This window comes from Bombus flavifrons, chromosome 8, assembly GCF_040668555.2.
Source record: "Bombus flavifrons isolate JBK064 chromosome 8, iyBomFlav1_principal, whole genome shotgun sequence".
NCBI classification, from domain to species: domain Eukaryota; kingdom Metazoa; phylum Arthropoda; class Insecta; order Hymenoptera; family Apidae; genus Bombus; species Bombus flavifrons.
Window position 1 is genome coordinate 9,896,073 of NC_138449.1, and position 20,399 is coordinate 9,916,471.

General features: G+C 37.0%; 1 protein-coding gene and 1 long non-coding RNA gene across 14 annotated transcripts in view; one reads left to right on the top strand and one right to left on the bottom strand.

The window, feature by feature from the left end:
- The window catches only part of LOC138182746 (uncharacterized), a 296,840-nt gene that overhangs the window by 221,420 nt on the left and 55,021 nt on the right, over positions 1-20,399 (top strand). For 6 of the 7 annotated variants that reach the window (XR_011173895.1, XM_069118907.1, XM_069118911.1 and 3 more), the window contains 2 exons: positions 3,324-3,446; positions 6,222-6,410. Coding sequence is in view for 6 of the 7 variants with exons in the window: in XM_069118907.1 (XP_068975008.1) it covers positions 3,324-3,446; positions 6,222-6,410 (312 nt within the window). In the remaining variant the exon portion in view is untranslated. Of the gene's footprint in view, positions 1-3,323; positions 3,447-6,221; positions 6,411-14,287; positions 14,869-20,399 lie in introns of those variants that run through there. The other variant, XM_069118909.1, reaches the window with a different exon arrangement.
- LOC138182750 (uncharacterized) overlaps positions 12,456-20,399 on the bottom strand; it is a 40,302-nt gene continuing 32,358 nt past the window's right edge. For all 7 annotated transcript variants that reach the window (XR_011173897.1, XR_011173899.1, XR_011173896.1 and 4 more), the window contains exon 5: positions 12,456-12,558. This is a non-coding gene — a long non-coding RNA (uncharacterized LOC138182750). The remainder of the gene's footprint in view (positions 12,559-20,399) is intronic.

A 20,399-nucleotide genomic window follows, 5' to 3' on the forward strand; every position in this document is an offset into this window, starting at 1 on the left:
ATTTTCCTAAGTGCAACAGCGGATACAAGTTGCGTATAATAATTATCGGAGAAATTGGACAGTTAGATTGTAGAATTGGGTAGATAATTAGTAAAAAATAAATATCGTTATAACCGATGAAACGTGCACTAGAAATTTTCTTGAAAAATTGTCAGTTGATAGAGATGAAGCGAAATTGGCTTTTAACTTTCGAATATTTCTCTCACACTGTCCATCGACGAAACAGTATTTACAAATTTATTCGATCACGTTCTTCAGTGTGACATTTAAACTGTTCTTCCGAACGACATCGAGCGATCGATTTTTATTGGAGAAGTAAATTTGAAAACATTACGCATAGTATAAGATGTATAAGAAACATATAAATCGTTGCAACAATTACGAAAATTCGGTTCTCATTCGCCATACTTATTCCATGTTACAAACATCTCTGAACTCTAGAATTTGACAAATGAAAGTTTCAGCAAACGAACGACTAACGTACTTTGCAGCTTTAATAATCATTCGCTGAGAATTGCTCTTCGCGACAAATAAATTCGTTCCGTCGAAGGGTATATCGCGCAAGATTTGTAGACGAACGTTCGTCCCTTTTTAATCACGATGAAACACGCCGCGCTCTGCCATCTTCTTCTTCTTCTACTTCTTCTTCTTCTTCTCTGCCCCCGCTCCTTCTTCTTATCCTATGAAACGATTCGAATCTGACCGAACGGAAGAGCGAAAGAGCAAGATAAAAGCGAAAAGAATTTCAACTATTAAATTATAGAAAATTACGCTTCCCTGGACGTCGCGATGTCGGACCCTGCTTTTTCTTCCAGTCGTTTCTCTCGCGCCAATCCTTTAACCCTCCGTTTCTTCTTTTATTACCTTTGATTCCGGACCAACTCCACCCCTTCCCGCAGGGGGTTATAATTGCGAACGGGGACCAAAGCGATCGTTACCCCCTTCCTATCCCCCCTCCGGCCCTCCATTCCTTCGACGACCGCTTTGTTATGATCGGTCCAAGTTATAGTTCCCTTCGTCGGCGCGTTTCTCGATCGGGAATAACTGACCACCGCGTATTTTTCGTTTTATCTTCACCTGCCGACGCTCGTCGGAGGCTAAATTTATTTTCTTGTTGCTTCCATTCGATCGTGATTTTAACTGCTACCATTAAGTGGCAGTTATCGTGCTGCTCTGATTTATACTTGGAAATTAGTTTTTCTTTTCTTCTTTTTTTTTTTTTTTCAAATGTAGCTATTAGCTTCTTAATGAATTCTTAATGAACGTAAAGGATTCGTTTCTTTGGCAAAGTGAATTTAATTCGTCGAAGGGTTCAGATTGTGCCCACTGATTGCAACTGGATATTTGTAAAGTTAGATATACTTGGATGAAAGTTAACTGGTCACTCTAGACAGTGTTATTCGGCGTTGAGTGATAACAGGAAGAGATTAGTTACTTTTGTTGTAATAAAACGAAGCAATATTTTTCCAGTCGCTGCTCCTTCTACAATCTTCTCTATTTTGTCATATTGTCATGCACAATACACACAGAGAAGTCTCGCTTACGTATTCTCTGGATGTTCATCTTTTTCGAAAGTTTAATATGAAGAGAAGAAAAGTGCGAGTAGCGAGATATTGCTGAGACAGTTGATCAAACCTTCGATCGATTAAATATTAGGTTGTCCGAAAAGTTTCTTTCCTTTTATAAGGAAATAATACACGCGCAATGTTTTTGTTTTATATTAGTGTATTGAATTATGCACGAACATAATAATAGAAATATGACGAAATGGATCATACCTAATTCAATGAAATAATATAAAACAGAAATTGTTGTTCACCTATTATCACCTTATGAAAGAAACTTTCCGGACAACCTAATAGTTGACGAAACGTAAATACGTGTACGATGTTACATTATCAAAATGTTTCTTATAATTTTGACATTGAACATTGAACATCCATCAATCCTTTTGTGTTATCCGAGTTTTCGATCATTCTAACGCTGTACCCCTAACTGTAGCATTACGATATTATATTACAATTATTGTGCTACGAAAGGACGAAGAAGTAACAGAAAAATAATCGTAGAATTCATAAATCAGAGTAAACATGATTCAGTGATTCCTTCTATATCATGCGCGTGCTTCTTCGACAATTTGACATTTTTTCAACTGGATAGAATTTTCATTTTGTAATCTCGTTCTCCGTGAAATCCAAATTTTCATAATAACGAAATGTAGTGTAGCAGCAATCGATCAACAGTATCATCGGGCTGCTTGTTAAAACAATCCAGTCATCGGTGATTGGGATATCAAAGCAATTATTCAAATCGCGCGTTAATATCAACGTTGGTCCCTAATATTCTCGTTAATATTAACGCGTCGAACTAATTATAGCGGGCCACGTCGTGGCGATCAATTCATTTTCCCTAATCGCGTTAGATCGGCAGAAACATTATACGAAATGAGTCGGAACCAGACGCAAGACAGACGTTGAATATCAAAATGCAAGTTCGTGTAATTAGTCGATCCGCGGCGTGCTCCCGCTTTGCGTTTCACTCGAATTCGTTCTTTATTGTTCAATCGCGTGTGTCGCTCGACTAATGATTCGTTGCAATTCGGCTAATTAGTTCGAATTTCCTGTCAACGTGGATAGAACAGTTACAATTTACGCGCAATCGCATCGCATACTTCGATAGATGACGAAGCAACTTTTCTAAACTGTCTCTTTCTGATCGTTAGACCGCTGTCCCTTACGCATTTTTATATTTTTATGAACGTAAATAAAGAAAGAGAATCTAAATGTCCTTTGGTCGTGAAACTTCACTTTCCAAGCAAATCTTTCATTTTACAATTTATCCGCGAAAATAACTCAGGATCGCGAAATATCGAACGATAAGAAAAACGTGGCAAAAATTATACAATAAATTTGAAAGCCAACACGAAAGTCTCCGACGAAAATTTATTTACAGTGCATCGCATTAATATTCTGATATTTCGAGAATTTTCAACGTGATTTATCTCATTCTTTCTTTGTTAGCAAAAGTACGTATATTAAATAAACAGAACATATGTTGTATGTTTAATTCTTAAGTATATTTCTCTATATTCAGCAACGATATTTGTTTCAATTTATTAAAAAAACAGTCAGCTAGTTAACTGTTATAAACAAACGCGTACAACAATAGCGTGTGGCACATGACAATGTGCGGATATTAATAGGAATCGCTGTATTTACATCAGAATTTCACCGTAACGCTCGTTTATTTCTATCCGAAACTTTTTCAATTTTCATTTTCTCGTCAACGATGTTTTCAACGATGAATATTTTCTTCATTCCCAGAGCACACCTGCAAGGACTTCCGATGCACCCAGAACGAATTTTGCATCGAGACGGACCTCCTTTGTGACGGCGTGAATCATTGCGGCGATGGCTCCGATGAGGCTACCTCCACCCTCTGTGCCAGTAAGTTCTAATTACCAGCGATTCATTCTAGAGACCCTCCCCAGCCCAGCGGCAGACTGCGGCTCTTTCATATTTCAAATGAAATACGCCACCGGCAAATTGATTTGTAATCGAACCGCGATCGGGCGCGGCGACGAGGAAACGCCGAATTCTTCCCCGAAATGCTCAAATTAAATTTCCACCGGTATCTTTCTTAAGACTGTAACGATCGGCGACGCCACAATGGCATCTTGTGATTTTCAGCGATTATTCGCGTTTTGTAAACTCTTCACTGAATTATTAGCTCCCGGTGCAAGTTGCTCAGGTTACGGAAATTGCCGGTCGTTACAACGTTATTCGGATTCGTAAACTCGAATTTTCCATGCACATAATATTAGGTTTTCCTTTTACTTTCGAATGAAATCTAAGAACGTGGCAGTGTGGTTTTCAAGCTCTACTAATATTTATAATAGGACAAATATATTTGTTTTGTCGTAGACAAGTTTAATGATCACGAACTTGCATGTTAGATGAAACTACGAATAAGATGATATCACGTTGAAGGTTTTTGGTCTGAACGATCGTCGTAGTAATATCCACAATAAACTGATAATTTATTGTGGTTCCGTACAACGGGAATTTCAAAGAAAAACAAAATATAGGAAAACGATAAAACAGCGAATAGTCCAGGTCAGCGTTCGCCTTTTCACGGCAAGCATTTTAATCAATTTCTGTTCCCGTCAATCGACGGCATTTCATTCCTTTTGTGTGGCAAATCTATTTTAACATGAACCCTATCGATTATGGTTCACGTTTCAGACGATTGATTGAAACAGCCTCGTGTTAATTCTACTGTCGAGTGGTAGTTTATTCGAAAGTATTAAAGGAATTTAATACGCAAGTTAATTATTTTATGTTGATTAAGTATTATAACAGCAAGTGTTGTATATTGTACAATTCGTATTATTTTCAGAGGAAAATTCCATGTTCGATTATTATTATTAGCTTGATCTTTCGAATCATTTTTTATTTGGCGAAAAAAATCGATTCTTCTTTGACATATTCAATCTTTTTCTTATTCGTTATATTACAAAAATTCCATCTATTCGAATATTTCGTTACGGAGCGTAGAACGTCAGTGTGGTTTCACGTGAAATTTCCTTTTTTTTTTTTTTTTATCGTTTTCGCGATGGTAATAGCATGTCGCCCGATTCCTAATGATAAAAAGTATACAGTACACGCTATCGATCTCTCAATTTAACGAAACTGCGTGTACTTTTCGTTGTCAGAGGGCGGTTTCTCTGCCGCCTGTTCTCTTGAACACATTGTACAACGCCCAAGGGAATTAACTCTCTTCCGTTGTCAGTTGACTTGGCACCTGGCAGCAAGATGAACTGCCATTGCTGTTTTAATCGGGAAAAGGGAACATCTCCGCGCGTAAATGGCTATTTTGATGGTGAACTTGATGTTTGAAAATTAAAAGAATGAGAAATTTAAATATTCGTCTGTAGATGCGTTACAAACTATACAGTGCACAGTTTCGTCTTTTATCAGTTGTTCGCTAAGATACCTGGGCTTACGGATTTTTATTGTAATAATGGTAAATAACAATAAGAAAGATCGAAGATAGATTTTGTCAAGTTAAAAATTGTATTACGTTCTTCGAAAGTATAAAGCAATTTGATACGATATATGTAGATTATTATTCAAAATTTTCTTTTTAATATCATCTTACAGAGCAGCAATTGAATGGAAGATGAAGTTACACTAAGGAGAAAATATATCGTCAGCAATTGTACGAAATAAATTGTGTTTTTACTCAATCATTTACTATATACTTTTTGCAGAAATTACGTACTTTAACATAATCTATTATGTTACTGATTATTTTTCACACATTTTCATTTTTCTGTAAATAGTTTAGATATATATGTTTATAGATTATTTAGAATTATCATATGAAACATAGAGAATTACTTGCGGTAAGACTAATATTATTTATAAATAAAAACGATATAGTAATCTATCTGTAATTCACCATTGTATACAGGGTGTGATAGAATCTTGGGGACAAACTTTAGGAGCGTGTACTCATGAAAACAAGCAAAAAAGTCTTAACAAACATGGCTCGAAGAACCATTTGTTTCGGATTTACGTTTCCTACTTCAAGTCTCTAAGACAATATTTAAACACAAGGTTTCCCTGAACGTGGATTGGACGTGCTTGGCCTGTGACATGGCAGCCTCGTTCACCCGATTTAAATCCCTTGTACTTCTATCTGTGAACACTTAAAGACCTGGCGTATAACAACCCAGTTGATACAACGAATCAAAAACTGCTGTCAAGAAGTAAAAGAAATTCCAGGCATTTTATTATTTCTTATTATATTATTATTGATATCGTTGGAATATGTGTTACGTTCTGAAAAAACGTATCCAAGTGTCTGTGTTGAAATGCGTGCGTCTATTGAAAAATAAAGAAACATTCATTTCAACATTTTTCGAAATCCATTTTCATTCATCTTTTCTCAAACGACAACCATATCTTTGCTTCCACTAAAGTTTCACACTCGAGATTCGGCATATAAATTTCTCATTAAAAATAAACAAACACGTGTTTGAGCGTTTTTCAAAATTCAGCTTCTGAACGCTGCTCAAACAGAGGACAATAAACATAAATTCGAACACTGTGCGGGCGAAGCCATGAACAGTCAGCTGGTTAGAAACAAATCTGTCAGTAGATTATGTTGTGCAGTTTCGTAGTAAACAACATCGGTTTCTCTTTTCTGTATTTCAGACTCCGAGGCATCGACGATCCTGGGCATGCAGACGATCTGGTTCGTGGTCGCGCTCGTTTTTCTGATCCTGAGCGTGGCAGGCCTGGTCACAGTGGCGGTCCTCTGCTTCTGCAGGCAACGCGCCACAACCCCGAGGCATCCCCATAACGCGCACAACGCCCAGACTCATCCTCCAGTCAGCTTCCCATGTGAGTCACAAAAAGCACACTCGTTCGCGTCTCCACGCGGCCCATTCTCCTTCTTGTGTCGTTGCTTGGTCGTTGCTTGGTCGTTGCTCGATGTGCATTCGCCCTTCCGTTCGACCATCAGGCAGTCCGCTGGATTATTCACCCTCTCCCCTTTCATTCTCAGTTTTTCGTCCCTTCGACAATGAAATTCTCTGCGTTTCACGAGTCGTGCGGGAAAGTCGTGGAGAAGAGAGGTTGGGCAAGCTCCAAAACGATTTTCCTCGATCCTCTAAACTACAAGAGAATTGAAAACGCAGGTGGCGGAGGCCAGGCTTTCGTGTATTTTCTTTTTTCGAGGTTTTTCGTTCCAGTTCGTTTGCGTTTGTTAGAGAAGCAAGGAAATCGCGAGTTGCTGGTGGGTAAATCGAGATGCCTTTTATCTAAGGAATTGCAGATCGCGCGGAGAAAATTGAGTAAGGTGAACTCAGCGAAAATGTAGATAAAGAGTACGAGATTTAATATGATTATGAGCAAATTGATTTTTAAAGGGAACGAGTAGCGAATGTACAACTTAAGAGGATAAATTGTTTTGAGTTGGTTTTTAGTTTTCTTCTCGTTGAAATTAAACTACGTGGTTACTCTATGATTTAGCAAACGGTTGTGTTTGTTTTGTTCCCGCTGGGTAACCATTTTTATACCTTTCACGTTGTTCCTACTGTTTTGAAGGATCTATAAAGAATCAGATTTGATAAATTGCCTGGTAACTAGGAGTCGTGTGAAAGAAAAGCCATACATTACTCCTCGACAAAAGTACCACGACATTTCTTAACCATCTATTACGCTATACTTATAGCTTGCAAATTGTATACTAATGTCTCTATGTTTTTTAAACGTAATTTTATTTCCTTCCCATTGTGCCATTATGCCTCGTACATTGTTAGCCCATCATCCTAGCTCCGCTCGATTCACGTAAGTACCATTGTTAATTCTCAAATTTTAGATCAAAATAGGAAACTAATAACTGCGAGAAGAAATCTTTTCCTCTAAGTCGAGAAAATTTTGTTTATGGATGTGCAAATTTTTCAGAGAAAATCTGCTGAATTTTCTCGAACGAACTTGAACTTTGACAGACTTTTTGATATTTGCAAAAATACACCAGTTCTTCTTTTACCAAATTTCCCCGCGGAAGAAAAATCAAGCAATTAGATTTTTATTTCATTGCGGCGTACCATTCTAGTTTTATTTTTTATAATAATTGGTAGTAAGAGGGAGAATGGAGCCACGTTCTGGGGTATTAATTTAATCTCTGACCGGTTGAGCGAGATTACGTTTAATTAGCTTCTAAGACATGCCTTGAGACGGGTCGAGCCAATAAATGAAGGATGCACGGCCGCGTTTGTAGCTCGTAAACTGTGTATAATTCGACACGGTGAACGTGATACAGAAATAGCATGCACAGTTTTAATGGTGCATCCCGTATTAATTCATCAAAGGGCCGACTAATTAGTTTGGCGCAAGATTAATTTATCAGGCACGAGGAGCTAAACTCGATGAAAGGTCACGCATGAAAGCTGTTCGTAATTCACGTGGAATATTTAATTTTTTCGATGAAAGGACTAAATTGAAAGGATCAAGGGAACCTATTATACATTTTGTTTCGCTAATTTATCTTGGGTGTGATTTCAAAATAAAATTACCTTCGAATCTAAAGTTATTATTAATTTTTACGATGTATTTGACGTTGAGCGAATGAAAAATACGCTTCAACATTGATAATAAATAATAATATTTAATATTAAAGAACAATGAGACTGTCGATCATTTTTACATATATACTTTAATCTTCTGTTATTTATTCGATCAAGTTTCATTAATCGAATTTCTTTCACGGTATTATCGAAGAAACGAGAGTGTACAAATAATAATGGAGACAAAATGAAAAGCGATACTTTGAAATTGATTTCCATAAATCAAATGTTCATCGTAGAATACACACAATGCTTGTCGTCATTAACCAGCCAAATGAAATATTTGTCTCTATGTTTTTTCTTATTTCTATGCCTGTCACCGCGCAACAGTATCAATTTTACGTATATGAATTTTATCTACGGTATTCTCTGACTTGGAAAGCGACGTTTGAGATCTCAAAATCACCATCACGAATGATAAGAAACTAAATCTCTTAGAAACGTCAAACATAAATCGAGCGATGTATTTCTAATTGAAACGTCGAATCGTCTTAAACTGGTCTAATTACATCAAGGAAGTTAATCAATTTGCGCTTCTGAGAATTACATGGTCCCTTAGATCCCGTATAAGTTTGGTTGGTAGTTTCAGTTACATTTCCTTGTCTCTCCTAATTGTTTATTACCCGACTCCGCTTCTGCAGTCGTAGTATGCTTTAGAATTTAGTGCAACGGAGTTGGTAATGCAGTGCAGAAATTGGTGCACCTGAGGCTACACTACACAGCATTTAATAATAGGTTTCCTTGAGTTGAGAATACAGAACCGTCGTACGTATTAGATTAGGTTCTCGCGTTGTGTTTCATTGTTACTTCCAGAAAGTGCTTCATTTTCACTGATAGGAACATCGCGATGGATTATTTTTTAGTTAACATCGACTATACTATTTTCCACATTCGTCTACACTTGCGTGCAATTTACTGTTTAAAGCAAACACCTGACGTATGATTTATATTTCTTTATTCTACGGAAATATTATATTCGAAAGATTCGAATTTGTAGTTTAAAACAAATAAAACAAATGTATATCTCAGAAGGAAAATGTAACTGTACAGGAACTTTCTTTTCTCAGCAATTTTCGCTACAGTTTCCATTCCCGTATTTGAATTTCGTTTGAGAAAATTTCGAATCGCATCGACGTTCTTCGAAATCATGATAAGTCACATTTAATTTAAATATTACGTTCGATAACCAAACGATAAATTAATCGACGATCCACGAGAAAGCAATTGAAGTGAAGCGAGAGTTAAAGTCATCTCGGCGAGGAATAAATCTTTTCTTGACTTTGTAAAAGCGGTAATTTAAGAGGTTGCAGAGCTTCAGTTCTCCATTTACTTTGACTACGAATTCGCCAGAACGTGTATTTCATTTGGTAACACAGACGAACGCGAAACCGCCGCTGCTTCCTTGAAAATTTATCCTTACCGTTGCGTGCAAATACAAAGCAAACGAACGTCTGAGCGATAAATATGTTTGCAACCGATCATAAATTTGAACATTCACTCTCCCCGCTTTCTACCTTGTATTTTGATTATCTGCTTACTTTTTTCTTCCTCTGTTTCTTTCGCCCTCTCGTAATCTCTGTATTAACCTCGCGAGTTTCTTGGCCAAATTTATTATTTCTCGTATCCTTCGAACGGAAATTACAGCAGTGGGAAAAGCAACGTGTGCCGAGTAATATATTACGGGGACATATTTTATGGGTTCGTGTAAAATGGCCGACGATACGTGTCTAATAGATTCCCGACGCGACAAAGCGTTCTTTATTTCGCCACTGGTGAAATACCAGGCGACTGGCAAATAATAGCAGTGGAATCACGTGAAATTGATGCTACGCGGCTGTATTATTCGGAAGGTGGCCGCGTGACGCGCAATAAGAGGAAAATATTAGTAGCCGAGGGATAATAAAAGAATAAGCTGCAAACAACTATTAGGTTGTCCGAAAAGTTTCTTTCGTTTTATAAGGAAATAACAGACGCACAATGTTTTTTGTTTTATATTAGTTTATTGAATTATGCACGAACGTAATAATAGAAATAGAATGAGATAGATCAACCTAGTTCAATAAAATAATATAAAACGGAAAGTGTTGTTCATCTATTATCACATTATGAAACGAAAGAGACTTTCCGGACAACCTAATACATATAAAAAACAATTCCGCGATAATTCTGTGTTTTCTACACTTTGTGTCTGGTGAAAGACGTTTTAGTTAGAGGAAGTAGGAAAAGGAAAATGTATTAATTTATTGCCGTCGTTATTGTCACACGATTTAAGTCGATTTGCTATGTTTGTTAAAACTGTAAAGACAATAGATGGTAGAATAAAACATGAAACGCACGGAATTCTAAATTGTGTGTGTTGTATACGATGAACGTGGAAATTTGTGCCAGGACAATTGGAAAGAAAGGAATCTTTCCCTGCACGCAATATCCAACAGTAATCGTTTTAAACGATCTAGGAGCTAGGTGAGCAAATTTATTAAAGTCAGGTATTTATATAGGTTGATTATTGTAACTTTATTTCCTCTACGTTTTTACGATTGCAGTAAGTAATAGAAATATACAGCAGCGAAATAGTAAAGTATGAATGAAAGAAGTAAGATAAGAAAGTAGTAATAACATGAACTCGTAACAAATTCCGAGCATGAAGTTTTAAAAAAATTACGAAAGTATCAAGCCGATTCATCACATCGAACATCAATCAAAGGGGCGATTAAAGTCCCATTGTTCTACATCTTGGTGTGGTAGTTCTGACAACTTGCTATACTTTTATATACTTCGGATACTTTTCAAAAATAAAAAATGTTTGAAAGAAAATGTTCGAAACAGATCAATCTTATAGATGTCGGTTTGATTTTTGAAAACTTATTTATTATTTCCGCATTCTCTTTTCTTAACTTAAATATACCTGATGTATCAGATTTAATTCTGCTTTTATAAACTCGAAGTGAATATCTATCGAAAAGCGTAGAAAACAAAGGAAAAAGATAATCAGATCGACAGTTAAATTAATGGAATGTTGTAAAAGATATTATGGTAATATGACTGTTTAATTCAATGGGAATATTGAATGCCAATATTTTATAATTTGGTGCATCGATTATCACAATTCTATTAATACAGTATCGATGTTATTTTCATTGATACTGATTATAACGGACATGATTGTACCTAATCTTATCATGGCATTGGAAACATATTACGCATAGCTATCGTAATCACATTTGATTGCCTATTGCTGTATTTATATGCATTAAACCATTGTTACGCGAACAGAGACTGCCTGATGGATTATAAATATTTCTGCATCCGCTAAGCTTTCGCTAATTTTATTCCCACTGCGCTCAAAATGTCATTATTGACGATATTGAATGACTGACGATATATTGTGTATCGCTAATTAGCTTTACGCTTCGAATATCAGCAAAATGTTGAATGGTTTCTAACAGATACGACATAACGTTAAGAAGAATTTTCAATACTTTGTATACTATTGTTAATGACGTAAAATTATCTTCATAATAAAGGATCTTCAAGTTAATAAAATATTTAATTTTCAAATGACCTACCACGGTTTTTAATAATATTCTACTCGTACGAAATTTATATATTTAATGTATTTTGGGAGAATATTATTAGTGTCACATAAGTAAATTAAGAATAATTAGAATTAAAATAATTAGAATTAGAATAGAAGAAATAATTAGAATTTAATATTGCTCGATACAAATTATCCCTAATAGTTGTATTTTCTTCGAAGCAAATCGCATTTTGGAAAGTATTTATTGTTGTCCATTATCTGTTATTAAACTTATGATTCAAGAATTTAACTCTAAAGTCTTTAAACACATTTTGAGCATGAAATCTTCAAAACGCACTACCTTTCATAAACTTCTAATAATCTTTAAAATTATAAGTTACGATTCATGAGCTTTGCTTCAAGAACGTACCATCGTTCTTAGACTCGTCAATCGTTACTTATATTTCTACATATTATTACCTATTGTACGTATATTTATATTAAACGTGCTGTGTTTCGTGAATTCGCAATAACCTGTCATAAATATTTTTCTGTGCTTCGTTGCTTTATTACAGCACAATGTATAACGTGTTAACGTTATACCTACACGGGTACAGTATGAAATATCGATATTTATACACAATTTATGTACAAAAGGTACGAAGCAGAAGAAAAGAAATTTGCATGATCAGAAAAACACAGTCGAGTAGATGAAGTAAAACAAAAAAGTAAACGAAAATATAGAATAAAAATTTTTTTTTAATTTCTTTTTTTAATTTTTCCATCGAGTCAGCGATCTACAGTGAGATCCGTTATAACGAGACGTGATAAAGTGCACGCGTACCGAGCGAAAATTCAAAGTCGATTTTCTCGAAAACAAAGCCTCAAACGAAAAATTTCTATTCTATATTTTCGACTTCTTTTTTCGCGTAGAATCACTCCCTTTCCGTTTGTACCGCCAGTTACCAACCACCCTGTATAAATATTGTATTCATTATTTTAGAAGACAGACCAATAAAATAAAGTTCAAAATACATGATTAGGCGTAAATACATGTACGCGTCAATAGCGTTATTTTCTCATGAAATTCCATAATATGCGATTGAAACCATAGAAACGATATCATCGGTGATCCACCATCGACCGTACGTTTGCAATTTTACAAAAAATTACACCGCCTTATAAATCTCATTGCCGCCTACTCTTTCTCTTTCTCTTTCTTCTTTTTTATTACAATCTGAATCGATTGAAATTGCAAATGGCGAGTGTCGGTGTTTCACGGAGTAAATAATCGGCGGTTATTACGGCGAACCTGCGGCATGCATCATTTCGTAAACGGCGCGACATAACGGCCGAACTGGCCAGTGCATTTTAAGTTCGTGGCAATTAATAACGCATTGTCGTGTATTGTAATGCATATTGCACGGAGTTAAGCGTAACGTATGATCGACCGCAAATTCATTTTTCACTGTGATATGCGATCGCTCGGATACGTACACACGCGGAGGTGGGAATATCGTGACGGTAAATATTAACCGGTTATACGTATCGAGCGAGCAACCGGCATTAATTCGAAGATCGGTGCCTGTTGGCAAAGAGTTACGACGAAGTCGTGTGTATCGTGACGTTTGCGATTCGTTGCGCGAAAATCCATCGCGCCCGATCTATCGCTAGATGCGATTGCCGGTTTCCATTAGAAGTTTCTGCAGTTAGTTGCATAAATTTGAACCTGTTTAAATCCTTCGCCTCGAACGACGAGTCTGATTCAATGTATTGCAAGTGTCCAAACGATGGCAATAACGTTGTATATAAAATATACAACAAGGTAATCTGAATTGAATCGTAAGTGAAGATTTCGAGGGACATTTTGAGGCTTCTTTGTAAGAAATGTTACATCAGAATGAGATTTTTCGTATTTTATTATTCAGTCGTAGAACTAAAATACGTAGAATTCAACGAGATATTAGGTTGTCCGGAAAGTTTCTTTCGTTTCATACGGTGATAATAGATAAACAACAATCTTTGTTTTATATTATTTTATTTGGATTAGGTATCATCCATTTCGTTATATTTCTATTATTATATTCGTGAATAATTCAGTAAACTAATATAAAACAAAAAACATGGTGCGTCTGTTATTTCCTTATAAAACGAAAGAAACTTTTCGGACCTAAATACCTAATACATAGAGATGTGTACGTGCATATATACGCTTCTTGATGCAAGACGAGAAGTTGAAATGGAGAATAAGGCAAGTGACGAAAATGAAGGAATCCGCGACATTGGCTTGGAAATAAAGTGGAAAGAAAGGAATATGAAGGTATAACAAATTTAATAATAGCTCGGTATTTTCATAAATACTATAGAATACTTTATAAAGAAATAATACTATGGAACTTGCGAACCAAGCACGAAGAACTTTCCCAGAGATAGAAATTACGTTTTATACCGCGACGAAGAATTTCGATAAAACTTTGATCCCAAATTAATGACTCGGCTTCGGACGCTTAATTGCCAATAAAACCTGCTTAATCCTCGACGCTTTGATTTTCTTTCACACGCAGCAACCTTGATCAATGGATCGAATGGAGTAGCTTTGTTCGTTTAATGAAAGTTTCACCTTTACTAACCAGCGCAGGTAACCATTGACCCACACCGCAACGATGGAGCGTGGAGGAACGTGATCAACGAACTCGATCGCCATATTTTCAGTGCTAACCTCGGCTCTTTATTTACCGAGAATGCAGTTATTTGGGTCGGCACCGCGAACTACCGGGTCAGGAAAGCCGTGCAACGAAATTAAAGAACCTGGAGAACGGAATAAAGGGGTGGTCGTTGCAGAAGGTTCCCGGAGCAATAAAACGTACGGCGACGTTTTCATTAAATGATCGATCGCGATGTATCCGCGCCAGTGCTCTCAGTTTGTGATATCGTTAGCCGCGCTGTTCCCAGTCCTTTCGAAACCTTCTCCTTCCATCTACTCGTTTGCTTCGTCGCCGCGCATTACAATGTTCGTTTGTCAGAATAATTGAGGATTCTAAGCAGAACTGAAACATTCTATGAGGAGCAATACGTTGCGATTGTTCCGACAAATCTCCACGAGCTTCTGATCAATAGCGCGTATTGTAGGGGACCTGTACAGGGCATCCCGAATTTAAATGTGAAAAATTCGGGAACGTGAAGGGAACCGATTAATTAAGAAAAAGAATCCTTTTGAGATTTGCATCGTTTCTAATCGCGAGAAAGGAAACAAAAACGTTTTCGTTTCTTCGCTTGTTTATTGGTATTTATTTATTCGCGTTAGCATCTGTTTAACGAAGGTGAGGCCGAATCGTAGCTGCAGTATATCAAATATTATCAAAGCGACGTGCAACTGCAATTAGATTGCATTGTTGCACTAGCATTTTGAACGGCATCTTCGTTAAATCGATGACAGCAACGATAGATAAGAGTAATAAATGAAAAAACGAGAACGTTTTTGTTTCTTCTGTAGCGATTTTGTCCAAAATAGAGGAAAAACGAGTGGATCTCCAAAGAACTTTGTCTTTGTTTATCGGCTCTCTACGCTCTACCGAAATTTTGACATTTAAATTTGAGACACCCTATATAAGAAAGATAGTTGGCAGCGAATACTTTCTAATTTCTTTCATTGATTTACTGGTACATTAATATTATATATCGTTATGGTAATAATTATGAAAGTTTTTATTATTTATCGATCGTTTACGATATTCATGCACTAGAACCGAAGAAAGTTTAACAACGGAATAGGATCAAGTTTTACATCTTCTCTTGAAAAAAGTTTAGCAACTCACGATGGAACTTTTGTAGCAAACAAACTTTTCATCCTGTCGCGGAAATATTAAAAGGGGAACGAGGAAAGGTAGTAGTGGAAAATCAACGTTTCGTTTCTTTGTCATTGTTTTAGTTCGGTTGGTTATCGTTCGGTTTGAGCAGAAGAACTTGGAGAATGGGCGGAACTTGTTAAAAGTTTCTTTTGTAAAACAGCGCAAAAAAGTCGGGAATAATAGAAACAGCGAAAAAACTGGGTAAATAAAAGTTCGTAACAACGAGAGAAAGCGGACCAATCGACAATGGATGATTAATTAATTTAGCCTCTATTCTGAACAAAGCTGCTTCTATTTAAAAAATAAGCGAAACGTTTAGAACAGCAACTTCGAAAATTATTTATACCACGAATCGAGAGAAATTCATACGTATGCAAATTAAGTATATTCTACTCAAATCTCTAATAAAATTTTTGATAAACAAATTTCACATTTTTCTTATATATTTTCTGATAAAATTTGAGACACTATAAAATCTCTACTCGAATATTATATACGATGATAGTTCAACGATTGAAAAAAGAACGCATCGTGTATCACTAGTTCCATCTCTCTCCAGCAAAACTCAATTTTCTCCATTTTCTACGATTCTAATCAACAAGTTCCATTCGCATATTACTTGCTTCTTCACTCGAGTTCTCTCGCTACGATATCCTCGATACTTGCAATCAAAACCATACACACGCGCACACACGCATTCATACACTTACCACTCAATATCGCTCCGGTTCAACAAGTTTGATATTCTTCCAACCAAAACACCCACGCTCTTCAACCGCCATCGTTCGTACTGTTTGTTCGTTAAACGTATTCGGGACAACGAGTGTGTGTATCCCCTCGAAAAAGAACTTCCGTGATTCGTGCGTGCATAGAGCCTGTGTATTATTGAATTTCCTGACGGCCTATCGATCGGACAGGCTGTCGGTCCGGCGAAAGGACCGTGGAAGACCGTGGCGAAAGCGGCGAAGGCGGCACGAAACGAAGGAAACGTTTGTCGGAGATTAAAAGACAGCCGGCCTCGAGCCTTAATTTCCGTCCCGCGAATAATTCAGCCCGACTATAGTCTGCTTCCCCGGTCGGCGAATAGGTGAGACATTATCCGGCGTCGCGAGACGTTAATAAATCTTGCAATGGCCCGTTGCCCGTTATCAACTCGCTGCGCTCCATTAAATCGGAACGTTGCGTTGCAACGGACCTCTTCCCACCAAACCTGGCCCATTGCACAGAAACCCTTCTCCGCGGTTCCTCGTATTTCTCTGTCTTTCGCCGCCGATTCTTCTTCCCTCTTCATCGCGCCGTCGCTTCGATCTGCGCGATCAGCGGCCGGCAAACGCGAGGAAAATGTAAATAACCCTTCGACCGCCTGCCGAAATGAAATGTAAATGGACCGCGCCCATCGAGGCCACGGGATGGCAGTGAATTATTGTACTGGGATATAAGCGCGGAGGAATGGTAAGATGTCTCGTATCGATCATTTTTGACCGATGGTACTCGACGACGTCTTAATCGGCCGTTTTGTATCATTGTGACGGAGGTTTATAGGGAGAGACGGATGGGACGAAATTGTTTGGTTCAAGTTGTTTCCATTGGATAGTCCGATAGAGCGATAGATAAGGATTGAACAGGCCTTTGCAATATATTTTATTTGTTGTATTTTTGTTATCGTTCGTAAGATATCGAGAATGAAATTTTAATGGCAGTGGTATCGGGATTTGATAGAAATCGATATCTGCGACTTATCCGCGCTGACTTCATTTTCTGATTAACTAAGTTTGTCGGATGGAGATATATTTACTTGAGATTTGCTATATTTGCAATATTTCAATAAGAAACGTACAAATAATGTTACTTATAAAACTAAGGAATAATTTGTAAGTTATTTCTAAAAAAAGTAATTATTTTATAATTAATTTCTAGATTGGGGCTAGGTGTTGTACAGATTAAATTGGACTAATATCAATTACGTCTAATTCTAACATTAATTACATTTTAAAAGGATCGAATCATTCGGGAAGATTGTTCGTTAATTTCATTCGATTGTAGCGCGTTCTCTTTTGTAGTGTTCAAGCGTACGAGCAAATCGACCCGGTAATGGCCGGGTTACTGGGTCGTGTTCTTGTTTGTTTATCAGCCGTCTCTTGGCCGCTCGAAATCTCGTGGATTCCAGCTCAGTAGAATTTACAGAGTCGCTGGCTGCTGTGCTGCTTTCAGCTTAACCTAAATTTTTCGTCACCGTTGAAAAAGCTTGCTATCGCTACTATCAATGATATTGTTTGTGGAAACGGAACGAAGAATTAAGAGCCGAGACAACATCCGCTCCAAGTAGGCTGACCTTAATACTATCTTTTCGCAGGAAGTTGTTTTTCGTAGAAATGTAGATTTTTATGTCGATGCATTTCATATCTATCAGAATATACAGGGTGGTTGGTAACTGGTGGTACAAGTGGAAAGGGGGTGATTCCACGCGAAAAAAGAAGTCGAAAATATATAATAAAAAATTTTTTTTTAATTTATTCTTTTTTAATTTTTCCATCGGGACAACGATCTACAGCGAGATCCGTTATAACGAGACATGATGAAGTGCACGCGTACCGAGCGAAAATTCAAAGTCGATTTTCTCGAAAACAAAGCCTCAAACGAAAAATTTTTATTCTATATTTTCGACTTCGTTTTTCGCGTAGAATCACCTCCTTTCCGCTTGTACCACCAGTTACCAACCACCCTGTATACGTGAAAATAAACAATAATAAAATAATATAATAAAATACGTGAAACAATGATTTTCATTGCGATTAATTATTATAAATAACCACAACTTCTTCGGTTACTGATAAACGGTATTATAAAACTAATTTCCTTCGTCCGTAATATTTACTAGTAACCAAGACAATTTTCATCGTTTATAATGGTTACTCATAACGTGAACACTCAAAAATTCATATTTTTTAATTACATCATATTTTTACCAATCTCTTTAACATCGCTGACTTCCATTTAAATAAAAGGTAGTTTTTACTCAATGATCTTCCAAATTAAAATCCCAAAGAGTAACTGCTACTTGTAGTCTATGAACAAAAGTACATAGATAAATAACATATTTGTTATCCTTACGAACTACAAGAAACTTTTATTTTTCCTCGGAATACAAGAAAATATCAACATCCATCGACAGATCACAGTAAAAACGCTTGAAACTTCTGAAAACCAGCATCACAGCCGAAAAGCAAAATGATTATTGAAGATTATGCCGTGAGGCATTAGCCCGCGATCCATAAAGAGGAAACGAACGTTCGAATGAGAATTTCGTACGTAAAATCACGCGATCGACGGTCCGCCGTGTCTAGACGGATTGCGTGCAAATTATCGACCGATAATCGCGTCGCATTATGCCTTATTACAAGAGATCGGACACGAGTATGCGACCGCGAGCGCAATTTGTTTGCGGCTGTTTCACGATAACCGGCTGGCCCAACGAGCTTTCATTTATAACAGGCAACCGGTTGTACGGTAGTCCGTGAGGGTACGTTCGCTGTTTGAGGCCGACCAACCAAACGAAACGACCTCGCGCTTTTTCGCGTTCGCCGTCGACCGACGTTGTTTCCGCTGAACGATCGCCTCTACCGTCACAGCGACGTGCGGTCGCGTCCCACCGTATCGCTGAACCGTGAACGCATTTATTCGCCGGATGACGCGCACTTTCCTACCATTTCGTCGAATCTCGCATTCCACCGCCTCGTTTTACCCGGCAAACGTTTGTAAAACGTCATACGTGGCAAGGTGGATATGCTCGTTTTCTAACGGAGATACGAGGAGGGGAGGAGAAAGGAGGTTGTTGCTTGTGGAGAAATTATTATTGCGCGGGTAATAGAGGGCGAAGAGGAGACGTCGGGCTTCTGGAAGCCGGAATATAGTGAAACTTAGTATTTAGTAGAATAGTGAAATTAGGATGAATAGAGTATTTGATCGCTCAGCGATATTGTTCGATGTAAATTAAATGTAACTGTATTTGCTAAGGTTAGAACTAAGTACGGTTTTTCTGAGTTTCATACTATCGGAGCTTGAAAAGATTTAAATAGGGAAACTTAATAGAAGAAGATAGCGGATTGTAAAAAATAGATGAGAAAATAAGATATCTCGTTATTTCGTAAAGTGTAATAAGGAAAGATATCACTGATCGATTGCCAAAAGGTAATTGTTTATTTTTGTCTAAATCTAGCATATGAAAGATGGATCGTGTAATAAGCTCGTTCGTATTTTTTTAAAGGCGCATCTGAGATCATCGTGTAATATTTATTTAATCAACGATGTACGTGTTATTTCGTGCCATTTAAATAATTTATTATCATTAAGCAATTTATCCACTCTATCTCTTGAAAGTTTTTAAAAAAAATAATTATACAAATAATTGTTTTTTTTCATTCGACATTGTATTGTTTTTATCGGTTTATAATTTGTAATTCTTAAATCCTAGGGAAGTTGACTTTTTGTTTGCCACTCAATTTGATTAACAGTTCGCTCGTTATTTGCGACATAGCCAGTGGCGAAATTCTGTGTTTGTTCGTGAAATAGCGTTATTGATGGACGCATGAGAGTGAAATCCAATTCGTATTTAATTTTATCGCCATACCCAATAACGTGTTATTTGATTACCCTTCGTGTTTAACGCGAACTGCTTGCTCGTGCCTGATCACCACATCTGATTCCACTTCGTAGTCATGTAATTTATATAATTCGATCATGTAATTCGATCTGCTCATGAAACCTATAAACTAGTCAAAAAAGCTACACAGAATTTGTACAAGTTTCACCTAAAAACAAAAGAATATTCATGTAAATATACGTAGTTGCAGTATTATCAGACTTCTGTTACGCATTATATTCGAAAATATTGATACGT